Source organism: Rhinocladiella mackenziei, assembly GCF_000835555.1.
Source record: "Rhinocladiella mackenziei CBS 650.93 unplaced genomic scaffold supercont1.7, whole genome shotgun sequence".
In the NCBI taxonomy this organism is placed as follows: domain Eukaryota; kingdom Fungi; phylum Ascomycota; class Eurotiomycetes; order Chaetothyriales; family Herpotrichiellaceae; genus Rhinocladiella; species Rhinocladiella mackenziei.
Window position 1 is genome coordinate 302,247 of NW_013550598.1, and position 24,921 is coordinate 327,167.

At 48.6% G+C, this 24,921-nt stretch overlaps 4 protein-coding genes across 4 annotated transcripts; 3 read left to right on the forward strand and 1 right to left on the reverse strand.

The window, feature by feature from the left end:
* Nucleotides 1-1,564: 1,564 nt before the first annotated feature.
* Z518_08954 (uncharacterized protein) lies at nucleotides 1,565-6,808 on the forward strand (the record flags this gene model as incomplete). Its single annotated transcript, XM_013412911.1, has 15 exons — nucleotides 1,565-1,777; nucleotides 1,839-2,367; nucleotides 2,426-2,646; nucleotides 2,709-2,984; nucleotides 3,043-3,280; nucleotides 3,343-4,100; nucleotides 4,165-4,327; nucleotides 4,383-4,742; nucleotides 4,798-4,921; nucleotides 4,975-5,046; nucleotides 5,104-5,154; nucleotides 5,259-5,323; nucleotides 5,383-6,001; nucleotides 6,061-6,519; nucleotides 6,592-6,808. 15 exons carry the CDS (start codon nucleotides 1,565-1,567, stop codon nucleotides 6,806-6,808), a joined length of 4,365 nt encoding a protein of 1,454 aa, XP_013268365.1.
* A 1,947-nt stretch (nucleotides 6,809-8,755) lies between these two features.
* Z518_08955 (uncharacterized protein) lies at nucleotides 8,756-10,641 on the forward strand (the record flags this gene model as incomplete). The annotated part of the gene is made up of 4 exons (XM_013412912.1): nucleotides 8,756-8,940; nucleotides 8,997-9,267; nucleotides 9,316-9,658; nucleotides 9,710-10,641. The coding sequence occupies 4 exons, from the start codon at nucleotides 8,756-8,758 to the stop codon at nucleotides 10,639-10,641; spliced, it is 1,731 nt and encodes a 576-aa protein (XP_013268366.1).
* Nucleotides 10,642-12,094: 1,453 nt separating this feature from the next.
* Z518_08956 (uncharacterized protein) lies at nucleotides 12,095-13,496 on the forward strand (the record flags this gene model as incomplete). The annotated part of the gene is made up of 3 exons (XM_013412913.1): nucleotides 12,095-12,754; nucleotides 12,820-13,026; nucleotides 13,083-13,496. The coding sequence occupies 3 exons, from the start codon at nucleotides 12,095-12,097 to the stop codon at nucleotides 13,494-13,496; spliced, it is 1,281 nt and encodes a 426-aa protein (XP_013268367.1).
* Nucleotides 13,497-23,441: 9,945 nt separating this feature from the next.
* Nucleotides 23,442-24,449, reverse strand: Z518_08957 (uncharacterized protein; the record flags this gene model as incomplete). Its single annotated transcript, XM_013412914.1, has 2 exons — nucleotides 23,442-23,743; nucleotides 23,795-24,449. The coding sequence occupies 2 exons, from the start codon at nucleotides 24,447-24,449 to the stop codon at nucleotides 23,442-23,444; spliced, it is 957 nt and encodes a 318-aa protein (XP_013268368.1).
* Between the last annotated feature and the right edge of the window lie 472 nt (nucleotides 24,450-24,921).

Genomic DNA, 24,921 nt, shown 5'->3' on the forward strand with positions numbered 1-24,921 from the left:
CCCCCCCCCCCCCCACGCCCTACCAGGAGCCTCCATGGACATCTTCAAAACAATATGCCCGGCTACAGGCAAGTGAGTACCGCCGGCGGTTTGATCCCCTTATCAATGACGAGATGGTAAAATCAACTGAATTCAGACAAAAGTGGCGCGCTAGACTGTTCTTCAGTCGGTTTCAATCGACCTTTCCTCTTCTCACAACTATCATTCTTCTTTTCGTCCTCCTGGGAGCCGTGATAGGAATCTCGGGGATAGTGGGGCGTCACTACCTGCATTAATCTATGTTAAAGGAGATGGAGCGGCCGTTGCAGCAACAGAACGCAAACGTTATGGTTAAACCGTATGGAAACAGTACAGAAGAAGCCCGAAGCCGTGGCTACCATTTCGACGCGATTTCGTTCAGCTGGCTGCCGTACGAGTGTTGTGACTTTAAGCCCAGTGCTCCAAACTAGCAAATACCGATCTCATCGCCGATATCTGAGCCCAATGTATCGGCATTTGCTAGATATATCGCCATATCGTTGTCGACATTCCTAATTGGGTATACTACCGTCTACTCATGGCCCATGGACTAGATCCGACCAAGGGGCGTCTCTCTAGGTGGTCCATAGAATGGATCCGATGAGGTTGAATGCGCCGTTCGGGATTTCAGCCAATGAGGGGAATTGTCGGATTATAGATTTTCCGGATTACGGATAGTTGGCCAATCACGTGACCCAGTATGGGCCCTCGGAAACGACATCCGAAATCGGCGATACCGACAACGACAGTTTCGGTATCCGCCAAATACCGATATATCGGCGATATGACCGACTAGTTCGGGAGAGCTGTCAGACGAATGCAGGGAAGTCAACAAGCTCAAGTGGTTCCTAGGCCCCCAGAAAACCCTGCCTCTCACGTACGATCAGATCATGACAGGTGAGTACACCGACCTATACGTGAATTGGGAGTACCATATCACCCACTGCACCGCTATGTGGAAGAAGATACATCGTGCGCCGATGAGAAACCTGGGACTCGGGCAGTTGATAGTTATATTGGCAGCTACACTCATACGCGGTACAGCACGACCGATTTAAAAGGCCCACTTTATCACACGCAGAGCGCTGAACAAGAGATACGAGAGCTGATTTCGACGACGGAACATGACCACGATGCCAATTGTGCAATCGTCACAGGCACAAGCCAATACAGAATTGGGACGGTGTTCAGTCAAAAAAGACGAATCATAATTTGCGGTGTGGCTTTGACCGAGGCGGAGCGAAACTATTGGCCGTGGTTTCGGCCCTCAAAAAATGTATGTACTTTGGTGGACAGAGCCCCAAAAATGAGAATGAGCGTAGGTCAAAAAGGCATAAGTACATTGACTTGACAAGGGAATCAGCGACGTACGTGTGGCACAGGTATGGGACGGAAGATATGGCGAGGACTGTAGGCATCCAGTCCACGTAATCGATTCGTTCTGATACTGTCTTGGCAATAATCGATGTGCTCTACTTGGTTGACAGTTGATTTCACCGCGACCATCTGCTGTCACCGTCAATATCGACACTGGATGTCAAGGACGATGGATACCTGTCCAGATGGGAGTGATCGGTCCTTTGGACCTAGAGTAGATCCAGGCTGTCGAAGCCTCGATTTTACCCTTCAGTTCGAAGACTTTTTCTTTGCCTGTTTACCAGCGGCACTGTTCATCCTTCTTTCGACTTGGTCCTTGATCACATTACTTCAGAGGCAAGCAAGATTTTCACTCTGCTCCAAGCTCCTTGCAAGCAAATTGGTGGGCCGCGCTTTTACCCAAATTGCCTGAATGATACGGTCAAACTGACGAGCTCATTTAGGCGGCACTGACTGTTCTTCTTGCTGCTTATCTAGCACTTCTTGTTCTCCGCGTTCAAAATCAGTCGTTTACCACTAGTGCGTCCCTTGCCGCCGATGTCCTGTATGTGATTGCAACCAGCATCGCATTGACTTTGTCTTTCCTGGACCATCAGCGATCGCTCCGCCCTTCAACAATTTTCAGCTTGTATCTGTCAGCATCGGTGATTTTTGGTGCCGCCAGAACTCGGACGCTATGGCTTATGGGAAGTCGAAGTCCGGTACCCGTCGCTATGACCGTGGCCCTGGCATTTACTGTGACGACGTTACTTCTGCAATCAACGAAGAAGAACATAATCTCTTCTCCACAGAATCCATCCTTCGCACCCGAGCAACTCAGTGGAATCTGGAACAGGACAATATTCGCTTGGATTATACCTACGCTCCGGGCCGGATATGCCAGGATCATCTCATTGCATGATCTTCCTATCCTCGATACTAAGCTTGAGAGTAGATATATGCAAGAGAAGTTGAATGCGACATGGGCCAAATGTAAGTGGTGGGAGTTCTACAATAATCTCGAAAGACAGCTAACATTTGCACTCATCAGATAACTATCGAAGCCGCTACAGCCTGCTTCGCGCCTGTTTTCGTGCCTATTTGTTCTCTTTCATGGGCCCCATCATCCCTCGGCTCTGTCTTGCTACGATTACTTTCTCACAGCCGTTGCTTGTCAACACGACCGTGAACTTTGTGGGCCAGACGGATCCTGATCCAAATTATGGAAAGGGACTCGTCGGCGCCTGGGCCCTTGTATATCTAGGAATAGCCGTGAGTGATCTACCGATGCAAGAATATACAAGCGCATATGCGAGCTAATTTTCGCGTTGAAGGTTTCCAAATCTATATACTGGTATCAGAACTTTCGCTTCACCACAAGGCTGCGGGGGGGACTGATTGCGCTGGTTTATCAACAAAGTTTGCGAGTCAGAGCGTTCGAATCGGGCGAAATCACAGCGGTGGCTCTCATGAGCACTGACGTAGAACGTCTCGTGAATGGAATGCTTTCATTCCACGAGGTGTGGGCCTCATTACTCCACATTGCCATCGCAGCTTGGCTTCTTGGACTGCAACTTTCTGTGGCGTGTCTGGCGCCGATCTTACTCGTAGTCGGTAAGTCGAACGATAAGAGTTAAAATACCCAAACTAAAGGCAGTCTTTTGCGAGACAGTATTCGTGGTTGCAACCTCCAAGATTTCGGTTGCGGCCAAAAATGCTCAAGTGGACTGGATCGAAAAAGTTCAAGAGCGGCTTCGAGTTACTTCGACCATGCTCAGGGATATGAAGGCGGTCAAGATGACAGGACTTTCGGGCGTAATGTTTGACATCATCCAATCCTTGCGCATGGGCGAGATCAAGACCTCTAGGGCTTACAGGAAGCTTCTGACTGCGATGGTTTTTCTTTGTATGTATGATTGGGCTCACTTGACCGGGTCATGACCCCTTTATACTAACGACCATGCTCAGCTCTCACCCCGATCAACCTCGCACCTGTCCTCACCTTTGCAGTGTATACCATCATCGCGGTCTTCTGGAAACATGAGTCTTTGCTGACTGCGCGAGCATTTACTTCCATATCTTTGATCACTCTGCTGACATCTCCTGTGGTAATTTTCATTCAGGCGCTTCCCAATGTCGTTCAGTGCCTTGGAATGTTTGACCGCATCCAGGAATTTTGCAATTCTACTGCAAGGGAGAGTACCAAGGAAGAGAACACTTACATTACCGACTACCAGACCGGGTCAGACATCAACTCCTTGACCATGAAGTCAACAGGCACTCAGTCGACCCAGATCTGGGGAAGGGAGCACATCTCATTGAGTGGGCAAAGCTTTAGTTGGCACAAGAGACAATCTGCTATCCTCAAGGACCTCAATGTGAAGCTCCATCGCGGAAGTATTACCGCCATTGTTGGTCCCGTAGGTAGCGGGAAATCGTCCTTTTTGTGTAGCCTCCTCGGCGAGATGATCTCCATTCCATCAGGGAAGGATCCGGTACGACTGAGGTTATCGGAACCTATTGCCTACTGCGCGCAACAGCCCTGGCTTGAGAACGGAACAATTTGTCAAAACATAATCGGTGTGTCTCCTTATGATGAGCAATGGTATTCTGCCGTGAAAGCCGCTTGTGGACTCGACGTGGACACGGAGAAGCTGGAGAAGGGCGATCAGACCTGTGTCGGAAGTGATGGTCTCAACTTGAGTGGCGGACAGAAACAACGTGTTGTAAGTACAAAACATTGTGTAATATTATATCTGTGAACAACTGACATATTTCTACCTCATAAAGGCCCTAGCACGGGCAGTGTACTCTAGGCAGAACATCGTGCTTCTTGACGATGTGTTTAGCGGCATGGATGCCCACACCGCAGACCTTGTCTCCAGCCGTCTACTCGGCCGCCACGGTTTTCTTCGAAAGAACCACATGACTGTAGTTGTCGCTACCCATAGCCGTACGCTTATCACTCTCGGGAGCTTCGATCCACCTGGCTAATTTACGTGATACAGACAAGATTATAGCGCTTGCCGACAGCATCATCGTCCTTGAAGGCGGAATCATCACAGAGATCGGTAGCCCTGCAAATCTGCTCGCAAGTGATGGGTATATTAATAGGCTTGGATTCAAGCTCTTCTCAGACGGTGAACCTGCCGAAGAAAGTCCTCAAAGTCGAGGTGTGTTGCACTCCAGTGAATTTACGCAGGTATCAAAAGAGGTGAGAAAAGAAACAAGAAAAGCACCTGCCGATCTGAGACGTAAGAATGGGGACATTGCAGTGTACAAATACTACCTCACTAGTGCTGGCTACGGCGCCGTCGGTTTGTACATCGGCTTCGTCACGCTATGGGAGTTTTGCACAAATTTCTCCTGTAAGCTTGTATGTCATGGTTTTTTCAACGAGACATGGGCTGAATGAAATCTTAGCGATTATTCTCAAATGGTGGTCTGAAGCAAACAGTGAAGAGCCGAATCGCGATGCAGGAATGTGGATGGGTCTTTACGCCATGTTAGGGGTTCTGGGAACCCTTGGTGTTTTTGTCGCCGCGTGGTAAGTTCGTCCCGAACGCCGAGTTCGATCACCAGCACTAACGCTGTTCTCAGGGTTGCCTTCGTTTTCGTTATATCCAATACGGCCGCTCGTCTTCACCTTGACCTACTTCAATCAACATTAAAGTATGTATGTCTACGTCGCGACAACACAGAAAATCATACTGATCACTGCTCTTGCAGGTCCTCTTTCCAATTCCTGACGACCATGGACCATGGAGAGCTTCTAAATCGGTAAGTCTCAAGGAGGGTTATCCTCACCCGAGAAACTTAGGCCAATCCGATGACACTGGAAAACACTATATTTACTCTTTTTCCCTTGGTTTCCCCTCCTACAGGTTCAGTCAAGATATGGAACTCATCGACATGGAGCTGCCCATAGTCATGGTGAACTACACCTCCAGTGAGTACACATTACCATTTGTCAGCTCTTTAAGATCTACTGTTAAACAATAGCGACAGCCGCAGTATCCTGCATAATCAGTCTGATTATACTCGCAATTTTCTCCAAATATCTCGGGGTTGCCGTACCATTTCTTGCCATCGCCGTCTACTTTCTCCAGCGCTTCTACCTGCAAACATCCCGTCAAGTGCGCCTTCTAAGCATCGAGGCACGAGCACCACTATATTCGCATTTCACGGAGTCTGTAGCAGGAGCTATGACTATCCGTGCTTTTGGATGGGAGTCTCAGTTTGAGGAACGCTGCTACCATCATATCGATGTATCGCAGAAGCCTGCCTATCTGCAAAGCTGTATCCAGCATTGGCTTGGATTCGTGCTTGATGTTATGGTAGCTGTGCTCGCCATAGCTCTTGTCGGAACAGTCCTTACGTGGCATGACAAATTCAGCGCCGGAAGCGCGGGTGTCAGTCTTATCATGGTCATGGGTTTCAATGAGATCATAGCACGCCTCATCCAAAACTGGACCAAGCTAGAGTCCAGCGTCGGCGCGGTTACACGAGTCATGCGCTTTATAGGTGAGTCGGATTCTGAAGATATCCAGAGTCGACACGCCATTATGCCTCTAGAATGGCCGCAAACTGGCGCGGTCGACTTTTTGAACGTGGTTGCTTCGTACGGGTGAGGGTTTTCAACGAGACATACACCCAACCAGTGGAAACTAAGCCAAAATTTCACAGATCTCCGGCGACTCCGGTGCTGAGGAATATCTCCCTCAGTGTCCGGCCTGGCGAACACATCGCCATTTGTGGACGGACCGGAAGCGGCAAGACGTCTCTTGCCCTCTCTCTACTGCAGATGACCGATATACAAGAGGGCCAGATTGTGGTGGATGGAATCGACGCCTCTACAGTTACGCGTGAAGATCTACGCGCGCGGTTAAATGTCGTACCGCAGGATCCCTTTCTCATGCCGGGAACGATACGTTTCAATATCGACCCATTCCGTGGCGCCTCAGACCACCAAATCACTCAAACACTGGTGCGAGTAGGAGTTTGGGACATGATTAGAGATCAAGGCGGATTGGACAAGGAGATAGACATCGCCGCCTGGTCCGCTGGTCAGAAGCAACTCCTATGTCTTTCCAGAGCCATGGTAAGGAAATGTAGGATCTTGATACTGGACGAGATGGCAAGCAGGTAAGCCCATTTAACTCTATCGCCACTTTTGCAGCAAGCTAGAGCACGAGAGACTGACTGCCTGATTCGAAGTGTTGATAGTGAAACGGAGTCCAAAATCCAAGAGATCATCGACACTGAGTTCAAGGACTGTACGGTCCTGGCTGTTATGCATCGTCTGAAGCACGTTATGCGGTACGACTCGGTGGCGCTTTTAAATGATGGAGTTCTCCTCGAATATGATCAACCAGCATCGCTAATCAATAGGCCCACGCGATTCGCAGAATTATACAAGTCCAACATAGGCTGAACGGAGCAGCTGCACAGGCCGAATACGTACTTCAAGGGTTACTGAGCATCGGACAGAATAGAATATGCTTACTGGAGCTGAAGACGCTGTTAGTGCAGATATCAATGGCTTGGGCTATTACGTCCTTCCTAAACCCTCCCCTGTCATCCGACGTTTTTGTACGACAACTTTCCCTAGCATTTTTGAAAAGTAATCAAATGCTTTCCTGCTCACCAAGACGCATCTCATACATGCTCTGTAAGGAAATGCTCTGATCCCTTCCGCCCAGGGTGTGTGTGCTGCTACTTGATACGATCGGCTCACAGGACACACTCCCATTTCAATAGCCAGGATCTCGTCCCTCATAACGGACCGACCGTATCCCCATTCGGGACGACCATTTCCCCATCAGCCCGGCAAGCAATGACGAACATGGAGGTGTCATTGTCCAGCCATTTTCGATTCGCTTAGGCTTAGTGACGGGCCGAGTGATCGATCATATTCAAGGTACAGACCATACAGGTCTTTTCAAAAATCATAGATGTGGATGATGAACGCGAATCTCTAGCCAGAACAAAACCAACAAATGGCGGCACTATATTGAATCGTGTCCGCTTTGTAATCGAAGCAAATTCATGTGTCAACCGCCGACAAAAATATCCATCCCATGCTTCGAAGTTCTCCACTTTGTCGTTTTCTGAAGTAGCTAATCTCTCCTCTCTTGCTGGAGAAAATCCATCCACCACAGGTCAATCACCCGGTCAAGATACTTCAACGTACAATAGGAACGACTGTACAACCGACAGTCTCGGAATTTAGTAAGTCCAACAATCACGCATCAAGGTTTGTACAATTTCGATTCTGGTATGGATTGGAGTCAAGATGATTGGAATACTCCTTCAGATCCTCTGGGAATGATGGCGGACCGGGATCAAGATTGGAAACAATTTTTGAACCTAGAAATCTATCATTGGAATTCTTGCAAAATATACGTCAGTGAGATGTCCCCTGCGGAGAGATTCTTCTCTCGTCATATTGCCATCTCGCAACGAATGAGGTTTGCCACCCTTGGAATTTTTTCAAGCCAGATGATTATCTGAATTCCGTGGCCGTACCTAGAAGTAGGGCAAAAATGAGGACTCGAAACCGAGGAGGACCAGGCTTCTGGCCCAAAAACTTTTCCACGTTGCACCTCGGACACGCCAACTCTTCCGACTGGTTTCCACGGTTTCACCCCCGGTCAACGGACTTATCTCCGATATAGGAAGCACTTTTAGGAAATGCAATCTGATAAGATCCCCCACTCCAAAACCCCGCTAAGCACCGAAAAACTTTTATCAGATTAGATAAAAAATTTACACGACCCATGTAGTGGCAGAACTATTGAAGGACATCTTGGCCACGGCTCCAATCTCCCAGAGGTCGAGTTTGACATCCTACTGCCCCCATGTATGCGGACATTAAGGTTTCATTGGTCGGAATGTCGCTAGACAAGCTTTGTTAAGAACGCCCGGAGCACCTTCAAGCAGTCACAAGCACCTATTCTTCTGGGGAGGAATATTTGCGTCCAACCGGTTCGCCATATCTGCTTAGCTATTCGTCTTTGGCCAGTTACGGTTCGGTCCACGAGGAATCTAAGAGTTTGATGGGGAGGTTTTTCTAGGTGGAACCACACTCACACACACACTACTACATGCCAGATGTTTCCACTAACCTGTGATTGAATTCAAGCTCTAAAAAAGTTACGAAGTAGTTCATATGCAAGTGGAAGAACAACTGCTTTTCCTCCTACTTTTCTTTTTTTTCTTATTTCCTTTCTTTCCCCCCCTCCCTTTACACCTCTCTGAGCGTTTCTCCATTTTTCTCACAATCAAATGTATGGTAACCATGTCATCGTTTACTAAGTTGAGATCTGTATTTCGTCGCATGACAACCGATGATGCAAATACATCGCGTCCCGTGTCAGAAATGAGTTTGGGCGACAGGAAACACCCTCCAGCCAGTGATACCGAAGTTGGCACATCTTCAGACAAGGCTCAAGTATCCAGCCAAGAACCTGAACAACCTTCCGAAGACGTGCAACGAGGAGTTCAACAAGTTGAGGCCGTTACTTTAGCATGGACTAAAAGGTCACTTATTGTGGTATTCATCCTGTAGGTATCTGGCTCTAGCCCTGTTGCGAGTACCGGGGGCTGATAACTCCCCCCAGCATGTTTCTCCTTTACTTTGTCAATGCATTCCAGTCTTCCATCTTATACAACCTCGTTCCGTTTGCCACGAGCGATTTCGAAACTCACTCATTGTTGACGGTCATATATATCGTCGCAAACGCCATGTCGGCCGCAGTATATATTCCCCTCGCCAAGATGCTGGATCTCTGGGGCCGTGCGGAAGGATTTCTTGTCATGATTTTATTCACCACTTTAGGTTTGATCTTGATGGCATCATGTAATGGCCTCTCAACCTTTTGCGCCGCACAGGTGAATTGATTTGCCATCAGTGTTGTCAAGATACTGATCACGGAATAGGTCTTTTGGTCTGTCGGTGCCGGTGGTATGATTTACAGTGTCGACGTCATCACCGCCGATGCGTCAAAACTAAAGAATCGAGGATTGGCATATGCTTTCACATCATCGCCATACATTATCACAGCTTTTGCTGGCCCAAAGGCATCTGACGACTTTTATTACCACATCAGCTGGCGATGGGGCTTTGGTTGCTTCGCAATCATCTTGCCGGTGGTAGCAGCGCCGTTGTTCTTTATCCTAAAGCATAACCTCCGCAAGGCAGAGAAGCAAGGTGTCCTGGTCAGAAAGAAAAGCGATCGCACGTTGTGGCAGAATGTCTGGCATTACTTCGTCGAATTTGATTGTAAGTTTCTTTCTTCTGGACCCTCAAAGCCTTATTGACCGGTCCATAAAGTGGTGGGAGTGATTCTTTTCGCCGCCGGCCTTACCGTTTTCTTGCTACCGTTCACTCTTGCCGACACCGCGCCAGATGGATGGGGTTCGGGATACATTATCGCGATGATCGTGGTAGGATTTGTGGTCCTCTGTATCTTTGGCCTTTACGAAATATTCCTGGCGAGAACACCATTTTTGAACGTCCATCTCCTGGCCAACCGAACTATTATCGGCGCTTGCTTGCTGGATCTGACGTACCAGATCTCCTACTATTGCTGGAACAGCTACTTCACCTCTTTCCTCCAGGTCGTCTGCAACTTGACGCTGGCAGAGGCCGGATACGTGGGTAGTACATTCGACATTGTTTCCGGCGTTCTCCTCTTGGGTGTGGGGTTTTTAATCCGCAAAACCGGCTACTTCCGGTGGCTTCTGCTCATTGCAGTTCCAATCTACGTTCTGGCCCAGGGTTTGATGATCCACTTCCGACAGCCGAACCAATATATCGGCTATATTGTCATGTGCCAGATATTCATCTCCATCGGCGGAAGTATTTTTATCATCTGCGAGCAAATCTCAGTCTTGGCCGCCTCGGACCATCAACACGTCGCCGCTGTCCTTGCCTTACTCTACGTTGTTGGAAACGTGGGCGGCGCAATTGGCAACACGATTTCCGGCGCCATCTGGACAAACACGTTTGAAGATGCCTTGACCAGATATCTTCCGACGTCTGCGCTGCCACAACTCGCGGACATTTACAACGATTTGGACACCCAGCTAAGCTATCCTATTGATAGCCCGACGCGAATCGGGATTCAGAAGGCATATGGGTACGCGCAAGAACGAATGCTCATTGCCGGCACTGCTATCATTGCCTTGTCGTTCATATGGATTCTCATGATCAAGAACATTAATGTTGCAAAGATCCAGCAAGTAAAGGGTACTGTTTTCTAAAGAAAGCTATGAAGAATGGAACTCGAACTCTCCTAACTCTCGTCATGTACCGTGCCAGTAACCTCTCCGCCTACTCTGGGTGACAAAGCTGGGAAGAGAGTCCTCGATGAAGTGAAATTTAGAAGAGAGAAGGAGTGGGGGGAACTGCCGGTAATCGGATTGGCTCTTGCTGGTCGACCTGCGGAAGCGATATCGAGTTGTCACGTTCCAAGACTGGCAAAGATAAATACCCAGCTACTATATAGAATACAAGGGCATTCCGATGTTTGTTTTCGATCCCGCTATCTTAATCAAAATTAGTTGTACGGCGGCACTACATCACATACAGTTGCTTCGAACTATCCTGTCCAGTCTATAACTGAGGTAAACCATGACTTCGAAAATTCACGTTCGCTACCTCGCCCAGGGTAAGAAGACCAGCGTCAAGGGGATGGTCTTCGTGACCTGCCAATCAACCACTATATCCTCGCTGACCAACTTTGCTTTTGTCGCATGGGTACTCTCCTGCTACAAAAACGAATGTATACCTCTACCGATGCCACGGAATATGAGTCGATGATGGAGATGATCATGTGTCAAACAATTAGTGGATGTACATTGATTGTTGTTGAAGGCTCTGTCTGTTTGGCGACTATTTCTACCAGGTTGCCAGTATATATACAGGTTAGGTTGACCGTTTTTACTCCTATTCCTACCCCTATATCCTGAATAGGTGTGATAACCCCGTTTCCAATAACGGGGCACTGGCTGCTGTTCAACACCATGGCTTTACCCGCTACTTCCATGCAACACGACCTACATCCACCATACCTAATTACCTCGACAGATATGGATTGTGCTCTGATTTATGGGGCGAGACGATCAGACTGCGGCGTTCCTGCCTCCACATTCGCGACTCTTTATTTTGTGTGATTCTACAAAGGACTTGTCCCATTTCGAAGGGGTTCAAGAGACCGTCAGCCTATATTGTTTCGAAGCATGTACGAAGCATACAACGCCTCCGAGGGTCTCTACATGACTTGGCGTCGCCACTTATCACATCACCTCGGGGCCAGAGCCAAAGGTCGGGATGGATCGGAATTCGGGATCGGGATCGGGGTCGGGATCGGGATCGGAACCGGCACATTGCAAAATGGCCTAGATATATGGCTCAAGTGCTGGACAACGTGGCTGAACAAGATGTGGGATTGATCATTCTTGGCCGAACATCGATGACGACCAACCTTCTACAATCATCAACAGGGTCCATTGGCTACATAAGCACTGTATTCTTCAATCTCACGAACTTGAAAGATCAATTTCGTCCGCAATTTGTCCTTTCTGTCCCATGGGATCCAGACTCTACTAGCAGCGACTACCATTGATGCCATCTCACCGTTGTCTCTCCGTGCTGAATCAGCATCTTCACCACAATGAATCAGTGCAAGGTAATAAGGTCAATCATACGAGGAAGATGAAGAATTTCGACGTCGCCATCGTAGGTGGAGGTATCGCAGGCCTGACACTGGCGATCGCACTATATTACCGTCAAGTACCCGTCACAATCTACGAGCAGGCACCGCAGTTCGGTGAGATCGGAGCTGGGGTGTCCTTCAGCCCCAATGCAGTCCAGGCGATGAAGGCGTGTCACTGGGGCGTCCACCAAGCGTTCGAAAAGGTCTGCACCAGAAATGAATGGCCATCGAAACAGAAAGTCTGGTTCGACTACCTTGATGGCTACCGTGGTCCCAAAGACTCAAGCAAGACTCAGGAGATCGCGTTCAGCATCTGCAACAACTTGGGCCAGAATGCCGTGCATCGTGCACGTTTCCTCGATGAAATCGTCAAACTGGTTCCCAGGGAGATTTCTCGATTTGGCAAGAAGCTCGTGAACATCACTGAAAGTCAAAATCGGAGAATGGTGATGTATTTCGAGGACGGCACAACGGCTGAAGCGGACGCCGTGATTGGTTGCGATGGCATAAAGTCCCGTATGCGGCAACTTATTGTCGGCCCTAACCATCCGTCCGCGCAGCCTGTATATACTCATAAGTATGCATACCGAGGATTGGCGCCGATGAATGATGTTATTGCGGCAATTGGAGAAGAATTGTCGTTGAACGCCTGTATGCATGTGAGTATCTTCAGCCTTGATGCCTTCGATGGTTGGGTAGATGGATACTGACCTTGCCCTCGTAGTTGGGCCCAAACGCCCACGTGTTGACGTTTCCGGTCGATCTCGGAAAGACACTCAACCTCGTGGCCTTCAAAACGACCTCGCAGCCATGGCCTGATTCGCAGCGACTAACGAGACGTGCCAATCGAGCGGAGGCGCTTAGCGACTTCAAAGGGTTTGGACAGAATGTCATCAAACTGTTGAATCTGACCAAGCCGGACCTCGACGTCGTAAGTATATGATGACAACATGATGGGTTGGGTCGGATTTTCTAACAATGCCACAGTGGGCTATCTTCGACCTCGGGGAGCATCCACCGCCAACCTACTATAAGGGCCGCCTTTGTATATCGGGAGACGCCGCACATGCCACCTCTCCACATCACGGTGCTGGTGCCGGGATCTGCATCGAAGACAGCGCAGTCATGGCAGAATTGCTGGCGGATGAACGTGTATGCGAACCTGATCACCTCGAAGCAGTCTTCGCCACCTTCAGCGCGGAGAGGAAAGAAAGAGGCGAGTTTTTAGTACAGAGCAGTCGATGGATTGGAGACTGCTATGAATGGCGGGCAAGCGGCATTGGCAGCGATATGGCCAAAATCGAAGCCGAGATCAATAAGAGGAATGGCATCATTGCCAATATTGACATGACGAAGGTATGTGAGCATGCGCGGGAGGAACTGGGCAAGAGATTATGCTAAGATGTCTCCCTATTTCGGTGGCACTTGGCAGGCACTGATGTCCCAAGCTAAACGCTCGGAAATACACAATTATATTGCAGAGCGATAACATTTAACATTGTGTCAATCTGCCGAAGTGCAGCTTAAAGAGTTTAGGGAAATTTTGCTGTGGCCCCGTTTCTCAACAGCCTTCTTTAAACAGCGGTTCACAGTCCCTACTGCCATACCTAGAGTCACCACCTCGCAGCTGGGGGTTTTTTTTGAGATACATTTTCTCGCAACGTACTTATCAGCACATGTTATGACTTCTATCATTGCTCAATACGGCGGTGTAAAATGTTACTTACACGAAATGCAGGATTAGGCCACTTTAGACAGAAAGTCCCGAGGGCCGTCCATGTGACTGTTTTTCCTTCACCAATTTCGTAATACGGAGATCGAGATGCACTCGGCCTTGCAAACGACCTCACAAATTGACCCGTCTAGGGCCGATCCGCCATGTACAACCTTATATGTATTTTAGCTTGATAGGAAATAATCCAAATTCGTAATTTGTTGACCGAACCAGGCATCGCCAATGAACTCTGCGCCGTACGGATTGAAGGCACTGAAATCAAATTGATCTGATGCGCCGAGATCTTGAGGTGCTCGTTGTGAAGCAATGCTATCAACTACGGGTACCTCAGGAATACCATCGGAGCCATTGATAGGAATTTCTGGGGTTCCTCCTGCGATTGGTAAAGTTTCATGCATCAGTAGAGAATTCGCGCAAAAAGGAAAAAGGAGAATTCCATCCTCACCTCGAACCTGTACCTTGCAAATCCGTGACCAAAGCATTTGAAGGACGTGAATTGCCTGGGTCGCGGACTGGATTTGCTCCTTGTAGTGCTCGAGTACGGACAGACAACGATTCCAACTGGATTCGAACGAGTCGTTACCAACGTCAGTCTCCACGTTCGGGCACCGCCATGCCGCGAGGAGAATGGTGGCCGAGGCAAATGTAACTTTCCTGCTCAGCAAAAAGCCCTCCGGAAATTGAGACAAGTCTTACAATATACAGAATGCCAGCCTGAGCTTTTGTAGGCAGTATCAAGATGCTCGTGAATGTTTTCGATGAGACGGTGGGCGGTCACAACGCACAAGTTGGAACAGCGTTCGATTACTTCTTCGTCGAGAGATGGTTGACTCTCTTCAGGTAGTCGAACCGAGGAGGAAGGTTCGGGGCGTGTAGCAAGAAGAAGCAATGGGCGCAGGCACAGTAGTCGCACATATAAAAACCTGTTGGGCTAAGCAAAATGGCTGCACAGAACTTAGAATAAGAGACTTTACCTGCAGTATAGCACTTGCTGCTGCAAACCTACGCAGCTGTTTTTTTCAGAGATGACCATCCCTGGTATCTCTGTCGTCTGTAGATACTCTGGAATGGAGTTAAAAAGCTTCACAAGACGTCGATTAAAATCCAAAGCCTGTGGCAACATTTCTCTGTTGCACGCTTCTGATCCAAGGTGCTTGGGCTGTCCATCATCAATGTAAAAGCGACCAAGGATCTCAGCCAGTATTTCGAACAATCTGCAGGATGAGACGAATAGACCCATTCGCGACGGGACATTTGCTGGTTGAACCCCATCTTCTCCGTCATCCCTCAAGTATTCATCGTCAATTAAAGACGGAATGGGAACGTTCGAGGAATTCCAGATCATGGTCGGCCGGCCGAACGTCATAGCTAGCAATCTGCGAAGACTTTAGAACTTTAATTTCAATTAGTGTCAGGACGCAACCTCGTACCTGTCTAGGCAAACACATACGTGCCAAACCCTTCGCCTCATCTCGCGGCCCAGTTGGGTCTTGCTTTCCACGTCAAGATGTAACCCCATACCCTGAGCAGCCCGTATTGCAAGGCCAACGACATTCCAGCAACGAATTGGATACCTCGACGATTGGAGATAGATGCCCTGCAGAAGCAACAGCTGTACCAGTGGCAACGAGGTTGAGTCAAGTATTTCGAAGACGAAAAGCTTCCTTGACCTCTGGTAAAATTCATCCGCAAGGGAAGATCTTTTCGTCGGAGGTACCAACGAACTGTACTGGCATCCTATGGCGAACACAAGATTTAAGGTGGACAAGAAAACTAAGTTTTCCCGACCGGGATCGTCATCGGTGGATTTGAAAAGATTCTCAGGAAGCCACAGGGTCTCATACTGCGTGATGAAGGAGGACTTGTGGATGACGGGAAAGACAGGATGGATGAACTCCCAATAACATCGGACGAAATCGTCTGCACTTCGGCGCTGAGGATAAACAGCTGCGGTCTCATCCTTTTCACGGATTACCTCCGGAGTCGCGACGAAGGAAGGAGATCTAGTTTGAGCGAGTTGCAATCCACCGGCATAGCTCCGATCATTTGACTCGGATGGCGTGGCTTGACCGTGGACAACGTGCCGAACAAACGCGATTGTCGATGATCCGCCGTACTGTATATCATCATCTCCGACTGACGCGACAGTAGCCAAGGCATCTACCCCATGAAAATCCTGATTGCCCTTCGAGGTCGGCGGAGAAATTGGTTGACAGACTAACCTAGGTAACAATTGGCTCTCGGTAGATAGTGCCTGATGCTCACTCTCTTCTAGTTGACATAACTTTGGTCAGTGAATTTGCTCTATCCATCTAATACAGCATGCTTCCTTGCGACTGAAGCTGTATTAAGCGCATTTCTGGGCAGTAACGCTTACGTGTGTTGCCCAGTTGCTTATTCGCTTCTCCGTGCTGCAGCCGTATCACCGAGTCTGGATTCGAAAGACTCCTGATGACGCGATTTAGTGATTGTGGCACCGCAGAAGCCACAACTGGAGGTTTTACCTTCGTGCCGAGAAGGCAGGACGTTCATAAACGCAAACCTCCGAGACACCGCGCTTCTCACAACGTGCACACACGGGGCGTCTTCCGTCGCACCTGGTTTTCTGTGCGCGACACTTGGCACAGGCGAGACGAATTTTTGCGCGCCTTGGTCGCACCAAGGCTGATACAGCATTAGGCGTCACTTCCATTCTCGCGGCCGACCTGGTATCGTCTTTGGCGAATCCATTTTGTGATGGTATCGGCTTCAGGTTGGTCGCTGGGTATATGCAGGTTCTCCAACGCTTCCGGAAACTTAGTTTTTCGGATTTGCCCCCCTTGGCGTCTTGGCTCTTCTCTTTTTTTTGGCCACCTGAACACAGGTGCGCTCTGCGCCAATACTGCCTCCCACCGTGGCTTCAGATACTTCGATGGCTTCCAATTGACTCAGGAAGATCGTATACAACTCCCAATCAAGTTCCTAGAAGATAGCACCGTTTCATCTCAACGGAAAGCAGCTTCCCTGTTCAACATACTCAGGGCCACCCTTTAAGCCGATTTCATGGCACACGCTCTGCCAAAAGGGTTCAGCAGTCTCAACAGCGCCTGTCAGTGCAAGAGGAGGACTCAATTAAGCGTTGTATTACCACCATGACGTCCTAAGGCTGGCCAGCCAGCATCAGATACCTCAAATCTCTCGCTCTAGGCTTTACGACCTTGGCCTTGATGCTGGCCCTCGCTGAGGATGCTGCCATTCGAGCACGAAGTCTGAGGATCAGTTGAAGCCAAGAGGAACAGAAAAGGAACGCTGTCATTGAGGAGACAAGCAGAAGGTGACGGCATAGGCACGTGGAAGTTGAGATTCCAGAGAAAGTGAGAGGAAATGCCCGATCTGTGGCAAGGGAGAAGGGTGGGCGAGTAAGGGTCTGCAATGGTGGATACAAGCTGAAGACAACAGGAAACACACAGACCATGGTGTTCCGGTGATGATTGCAACTTCATCAGGCGATTTGGAGGACAAAATTCCCAGTATTCCAGAACCACTTCTTGCAAACTGGTCTGAAGCCTGTGTTCCGCGCTTCTCAGGAGTACATCGAGCCTGTAGAGTTGCTGAGTTGTTCCAAACACCCTCAGTAAGATCAATGACGGATACAATTTTGTGGCTGAACCACTCTGTGGTAGAGTTGTAGCAAAAATCTGTGAATTTTGAGACTCGTGGAAGGCCAGGACTTGAAAATAGGCAGTGAACTTCATCTGCAGTTTGTAGTTCCCCGAGCGACATCACTATATCTGCACCGCAATCGGAACTTGCGAAAAGAACTCGGATTTGGACGGCGAGTCTGGTTGATGTCTAAGAGAGTGCCGGCCTCCGGTGGAAGCGAAATCCAGCTGCCGTTGGAAGTCAATATCATCACCGTCGTAGTATCACTTACTGGGGATAGTCGACGACTTGCTACGAACATGGCTTTCTCTTTGGAACATCGGGTTGATCATCCTGGTAAGGGCGCTGTAAGCCTCTCTACCTCCCCAGACTGTTGCGAGAGAAGCTTGAACCGAACCCGAGCAAACTGTTAACAGCCGGAGTTGTTCTTTTGTTCGGCATAAAAGGACGGGGCTCAACATCGGGCTTGCTGGAAATTGCAGACCCTCACCATGGAGAAAGCGCCAGCCCATGAGCCGGTCTTCCCAGGATATTCAAGAAATGAGGTGACACGGCCACCAGCCATTGACTACCGCTCGCTAGCTTTTCGATCAGAACGTTGCGACCGCAATTCGCAGGGCTGCACGTCCAACTTGATGTACCCCATGGCTCGATATGGCGTCTGTCGATCTACATCTTCCCCCTTATCAAGTACGAAGACACAAATTACTCTACCCTTTACATCTCCAGACAGGCAGTGTCCTAGCAGCACACATAACGACAATGACAGAGCCCTGTTCTTTCGGCGACAAACATCTTTTTATACCTAAGCTACCTCGAGTCGCGCATTGCTCGGAACACACCGTGGCTCTCAATACCGCAGCTGCCATTTCGCCGGATTGGAAACATGAATTGTTCTCGCTAAACCAGGGCAAACCGGTGGTCGTCGAACTACGGACCCCAATGCTTCGCCCAAAAGGGCGTGTCCTTCAATCGGTTCGATACTGGGCACACAGAAGATTTCAGAGACAGGAAGCTATTCTTCTTCCAGTCGTATGCCGAGACATACTCTACATCTGGAGGACTGATATGTTCTGGTCGTTGAAAAGATCACCGAGTATCGGTGCTATCAAGCCCAAGAATACTGCCCAGGACATTCAATTGTCCACGGAAGGCTTCACCATCTTTGCTATGAGGAGTTAAAGAGAGGCTTTTCTTCATCAGATCTGAGTCAAGCAATACAAAGATCTCTGAGGTCTCGAACGCCAACGGCACTTGGTCTTATAGCACCTCTTTGGGCCAGAATAATACTGCGCGGCTCACATGTAATATTTGGGGCAATTTTTGGGAGGGGTTTTCTGATGGTGTAGGGAGAAGTTGTATCTCTGTCTTTCTGCATCTGATGGCGGTAATACCAAGGTCCCATACGCGCCACTCCCTATATCTTCGATTTACGGCTGAAAATACGGATAGCACTCTTCTTGGAATCTCTAGTGCAAATACTTCACCGAGTCTGATATACGCCGAAAACCTGTCCACGACACCTGTGACCTGGACTCTCGCTGCCAGCAATTTCGAAGCATCCAGTATGGTCGGAAGCGAACTGGGCAAGTTCGTGCGATATCCAAAACCTGATGCCCTTATGGCAAAGCAAATGCCATCTACAAGTTCGAAGAGTCGGGCGCAATCTGTATCGGCAACGCGCCAATGCAAGCTCAGAAGCCGACACTGACTCCCGAATTTCTCAATCACAGTTTTCCGGGGTAATAAGCAGTACCTCTATAATGGCAATCCCGTTTTCATAGACGGACGTGACGACCCCTAGCACTCGACCTTGGCAGGATTGCCATAGTTTTCTCGAAGATGCCGACCGACGACTTGTTTCAATGGCCGGGGATTGCAGAGGGCTACTTGTCTTTAACCTGAAGACTTTTCGGTTCAAGCGCTTGGGTGGAGGCTTGGGCGTCTAGAGTGACAATGGCATGTTGGAAGCAGCACTGGGAAATCGTTTTACATTCTCTCCACCAGTTCCGTTGATGGCACCACCACGGCCATGTACTGTATTCCAATACCGCCAGTTGAAAGACGAGTACATCATTATCGGCGGTATGGTCTGGCTGAGATGGTGACAAGCCCACAATCAGGCTCCTGCGAGCAAATGGCGTCGAATATTATGCTCTAGAATACGTTGCGTTTCTAATCACGTTCCAAACGCTGCAGCTCGAAAGGTGTCCAGCCTTCGGGGGGTTTAACCTTTCATATTCATAAAATCCCATCGGGGTCCGGCTATTTTGAAACCATCCACCCTGAATTCGATGCTCACACAGCTCAGGTATACCAACTCCTGAAATGTTGGACGCCACAACGAACCTCAGCCTATTGAAGACTGTGTGGCGCTTGACAAATTCTTGTCCAGCGATGTTTTTGAGTTATAGCTATCAGAAATCGGTGCGGGCAAAACGCGAAGTTGAGCTTCAAGGCCTGGAACATTTAGATTAGCCTGGGACACTTGACCGACTGATCCTGGTTAGTCCTCACCCTACATTCTTCAGTCAAGCTTGAAGAAAGACAGAGTCTTTGGACAGGTTCGCTCCGCTCTTCCTAGTTAAAGCAACAAGCTACGGCAGCTTTGCTCAGCTTAGCCACAGAATATCATATTATAAAATCTGTTCCATAGGCCGGCAGTTAGCTCGTTCCCAAACAATCCTTGAGTTCGCGCAAGACGCGGTTGGAACAAGAGTCCACGGTATGCAGAGCCGAGAGAAATTTTGAAAGCAGCAGTTGATACCCGAAACAGCTTAACCGGATTGGCCTGATCAAGTGATGCACATATATGATTTGGTGGACGGGATGAAATGCCATCGTTTATTTGTGTTGATGGCCGCCACTTGATTTTCTTATTTCTGCAGAGGACGAACCTATGGTTGCCCATTTTTTGGTAGCTCATAAAGAGTTGTGTTAGAAAAAACCTTCAGTTGCTTGCAGTGGAAAAAGCATGAATGAGGTTAGCTTTGCAGGGTAAGATTATTTTCAAATCATTCGCGGTCGATCTGCTGGTTGAGATGTTCGGCTGGTCGTCTTCCGAGCCTGGGAAAATGTTTTCTCTTGCATGTTCCGAGACACTTTTACTTGTGTGGGGGTAGTGGTTTGGAAGTGGCCTGGACAGCGTCAACTCGATATTCAAAGAATGAGAATTAATTACCTTTTTCCAATATACTCCAGAATGCTAAAAATCTTACCCAAAAGTAGAGCTGGATGGGCCGGGAGTAATTGGTTCTTATCCCCAGCTCTTGCAAAGATCAATATCGTAGCACCCATAGACCTAACTGACGTATTCAATATGACAAAGACTTCTATCCACCGTTCTTGATTTGTGAAATCTAACGAGATTTTGGACCAACTAGTGCGGACTTTGGGCCAGGCTTCGGTATTGAACCTGATCGATTCCAACTCCAGTTATGCTGCTGTATGTTGAAAAGGAGCAAATATTCTTCAGAACCGACCCCCAGTACTGGATGGATCAAATGGACCATCTAGTTTCTGAGTTTGCAAACGAAGCCGGGCAGTGGCAGAACACAGCCACGTTTTCCTCCTCTGTAGTGATTCCCCAGTTCATTCTTCTCCAATCGGTGTAGAAATGTGTTAAGAACTTGAACACAAAAATGGATGAATCAAAGAAAGAACCATCAAACTTTCCAAAACCGGCGCCAGATATCGGTGGGCCCAGGAATCGAAGAGCTCTGGGAATGGCATTGTGCATGCGAAAGTCATCATGGACAACTTCTGGAATTAGCTAATGCTTATCAGGGATCACCAGAGAATGCAGTGATCGAGTGATGGAACAAACAACTTGAGCTTGAAGCGAAATCGCAGGCCAGGCAGACGGGGCTCGCCATCAGATTTTTGCATGTAGGCTAATCAGATGTGTTCTATTAAAGCTGTTTCATAGATGATATCGCTTGCTTTCACGTTCCTATTTCAACTCTGTATGCCCACTTCGGTGCCAAACTGCCAGCAATTTTCGGCAGCGTCCACAGCGATGTTCAACATTCTTCAGACCGCTTACCAGGTAGGGGACACAGACGAGTACGATTGTAGTAAGGAACAAAGTGCCTGCCCAGGCACTGGGCGAGCAAAGAGGTCAGCATTGCTGTTGTCCTTCTTGAAAGCATTCGAAGCAACATACTGGTTCATGTTTCCGCTCGAAAGGGTTGTCATGGTCCTGTCTCTTGCACCACAGTATGGGCAATCAACAATAGCTTCCAAGTGACCCAGATCATAAAGTGGTGTGGGCTTTTGGTTGAATACCTGAGTGTCCGAATGGTGAGCTGTGGTCAATCTACCGACAAGTACGGATTGTCGAATTTGGGAAGCAGGATCATTATTCTGCCTGCCCCACCAACATCAATTGCAATCCTTCAAGTCGACAAGTATCTTACCCCTTCATTTTCTCGTAATACTGCCTGTCAATGGCAGTTGAAGCGTCATAAGGTGGACAAGCTGCATTATACTTGATCAACACACACTCCGGTGCTTATGCCGGGCTAACTGTACAATTGTTCCTATGTTCCTCCATAATGGTAGGGTTCAATGTGACGACGATCACTCGATAAAGGATCCGCAGTCTTACGTTCCTGAGGCGAAAGGAGGTTCGTCTTTGTATGTGTCTGACCTTTTGGGGTCATCAGGCAGCAACATTCTTGTATCAGGGGTTTTCGCCGAGCCGCCACGCTTGCGGGGCCGAAGCGGGAGACTGAAATCAGACAACGCTTTTCCCCTTGCAAGATTGCTGTTGCTTGGACATGGGAGGAGAATCTAAATTTGGAGGTGCGTGTACAGTAGGTGACCAAAAGTCCACGCATATCCCACCCAGAATTTAGCTGACAACAACACCATTGAGTCAAATTTAGAAATCTAGTATTGAAATGCTGCAGTACGGCATTCACCCTCGTATCCATACTCTTGATACAATTGTCGATCCACTCCTGTTCCAGGTCATTTCATTCCTTAAAAATTACTCTGGCGACTGCCTCGGGACTCTCTTGGGACTTGCTCGTATCAATAAAGTGTGGGTGGTTCTTGATTGGCCTGGATTTCAAGATTGCCCACAGGCGAAGTACGTGGATTGGCGCGTTTCCCTGCATGAGAGGCATACCTGGTTCCCAACACCTAGGTAACTGATCGCAAGTCCTGCGCTGTACGAGCGTGCTGTGTAGCCCATGTTGATTACTCTCTCAGGGTATCACGTCATTACGGCGATATCTGGCCTTCCTTCGAGTCGGATTGCGCCCCCAAATCTCTTCCTTTAGGATAAAGGTTAATCGTATGCTTCTCCCATTTCTGGGACGGTGGACGGAACACCTTGGTTAGTCTTTTCCATGGTCCGCTTTCGAGAGAGCGCATTTATCGCTGAAGATAACAGTAGACTAAAGGTCTCTGGTCCAATCTTTTCGCTCCTTACACCAACGATAGCGCGCGCAAAGTGTTCTGAGGGGTTAAAGAAGGCCCCTTTACGGAAATCCAGTTCTTGATTTCCATGCTTTTTTGAGGATTCGACGGAGAAGGATAATCTCGTCTCACGGGCGGGCTCCGCGTATAAGAACTTTGGTTTTAGTCGGACGATGCGTAGAATTACTCGCTCGTCTCGGCCTATATAGATTTGAGGCCTGTCAGAGCGTGGTTGTGAAATAGACTCGTTGCGAAGCGGTTCCAATTGAACTTCTTGTGCGCGTGGTCCAAATTGGTACATGAACAGGTGTCACCAATTTGTGCCAGGAAGCCCTCCCAACACGACATGCACCGGCGATTGAAGCATATGAGGAAGGTTTCAATTCCCTCCCCAATGCTCTATTTATATCTAAAATCTGTAGAGGCCATCGTTGTTGAGCCATTGACGGCTGAAGTTGCGGTAGAAAATAGCGAGTGGATGGGAAACATGAAAACGCAACGTGTGAGGTGCGTTAGGTTTTAGTCACCTAATCTTGACTGTTTCAATGAGCAGCTTTCCCCGCATCGCTCGTCAAGAGCGTTGCTTGTTGCAGATGCCCATGATGGTGCCCTGTCTGTGGTTGTCTTGATTTCCAAAATTTGAAACCACCATTCTTCCACGCGACGCCTAGAGCTGGACCAGGATGGCCAATTGTGAGAACTAGGACAGCAATGACCATCATGGCACCATCAAGAACCATGAACATGACTTCATTATTTGCCAAATCGCTACCGAATCCTTCACTGAGCTCCGCAACTCGAAAGGAGCACCGAATCAGAATGGCAATTGTCGCTATACCCACAGCTTGAGGACTGTCAGACTGGGCTTGGCAAAGGAGGTGAGAGACACACTCACCGATGAGGAAGAGACGAAACCGAACATTTTTCCGAAGACCAGTACTATTGCGGTTGACTATACCAGGCCTCGTGTGGATGGTAAAAATGATTTGAATGCAAATGCAACAGAAGGCCGTCATAGAAGCGACTTGGCTCGCTAGTCCAGCAATCATTATATCGATACCAGTTTGATTGAGACTGGACGAGATATCCAGCGAGGTGAGAGCACCGCCTCCTGCTTGTAGTACAAGGGAGATAAAATCGCAGCCGATGAAAATCATCGTGATTGTTCGTCCGGTGAGCGGGCTCGTTTCGGTTCCGTATACGGCAATGATTCGTGCAAGGCATATGTAGATTGCACCCGAAAAGAATGCCGGGCCAATGGTCAATCCAACCAGGTATATGATGAAATATGTCCGATTGAACACATCATAATGCAGCTCGACTCGAGCAACATACCCCATGATCTCAAGAGCTATCCCACCGAGCATACCAATTTTGAAGCCCCAGGTATGATAGCGTATCCCCAGCCCAATGTGTACAGTGAAAGCCAGGCCAAAGATTGACAGATAGAGTAGGTTTCCTCCGAGGGATGGAATGTATGTCAGCTGGCCATAAATATCGACTGAACAGGTCGCGTAAGTGCAGAGAGCAGGATCGAAGGTGGAATTCATTGTGTCGGGTCAGTGAGGCTAGAAAACGAACATTCAGATGAAGGTTTGTAAGTCGGTGAGCGTAACCATGACAGTGTCCATTCTCCCTCCCTTTTCCTGGTTTTAAATGTGCAAGATGGTTCATGAGCAGAGCTGCGGTGTAGGCAGCAGTGATTGAAAACATCTCCATCGAGCATTTCGCAGTAACAATTTGGCCGTAGAGAGGTCCTTTTGGTTTTATTTTTTGGGAAAGGCTCCTCGTTTTTGATGCGATGTTTTGTGCGAAAAGACTTGGCTCTCTCGGTCTTAGAGTTTCAACCTTTCCACTATGAGCGTAGTTCGCCCTGCCAAATAGTCAGTATGAAAGCTACCCGTTTGATGCCGCATTGCAACTCTTCCGACCCTTGCAATCGAGCCTTGTTTTTTAAGAGCATGTTGCAGCGTTTCCCGAAAGGATGTCACTCTATTCTTCCTACCAGGTCTCAATATCGGT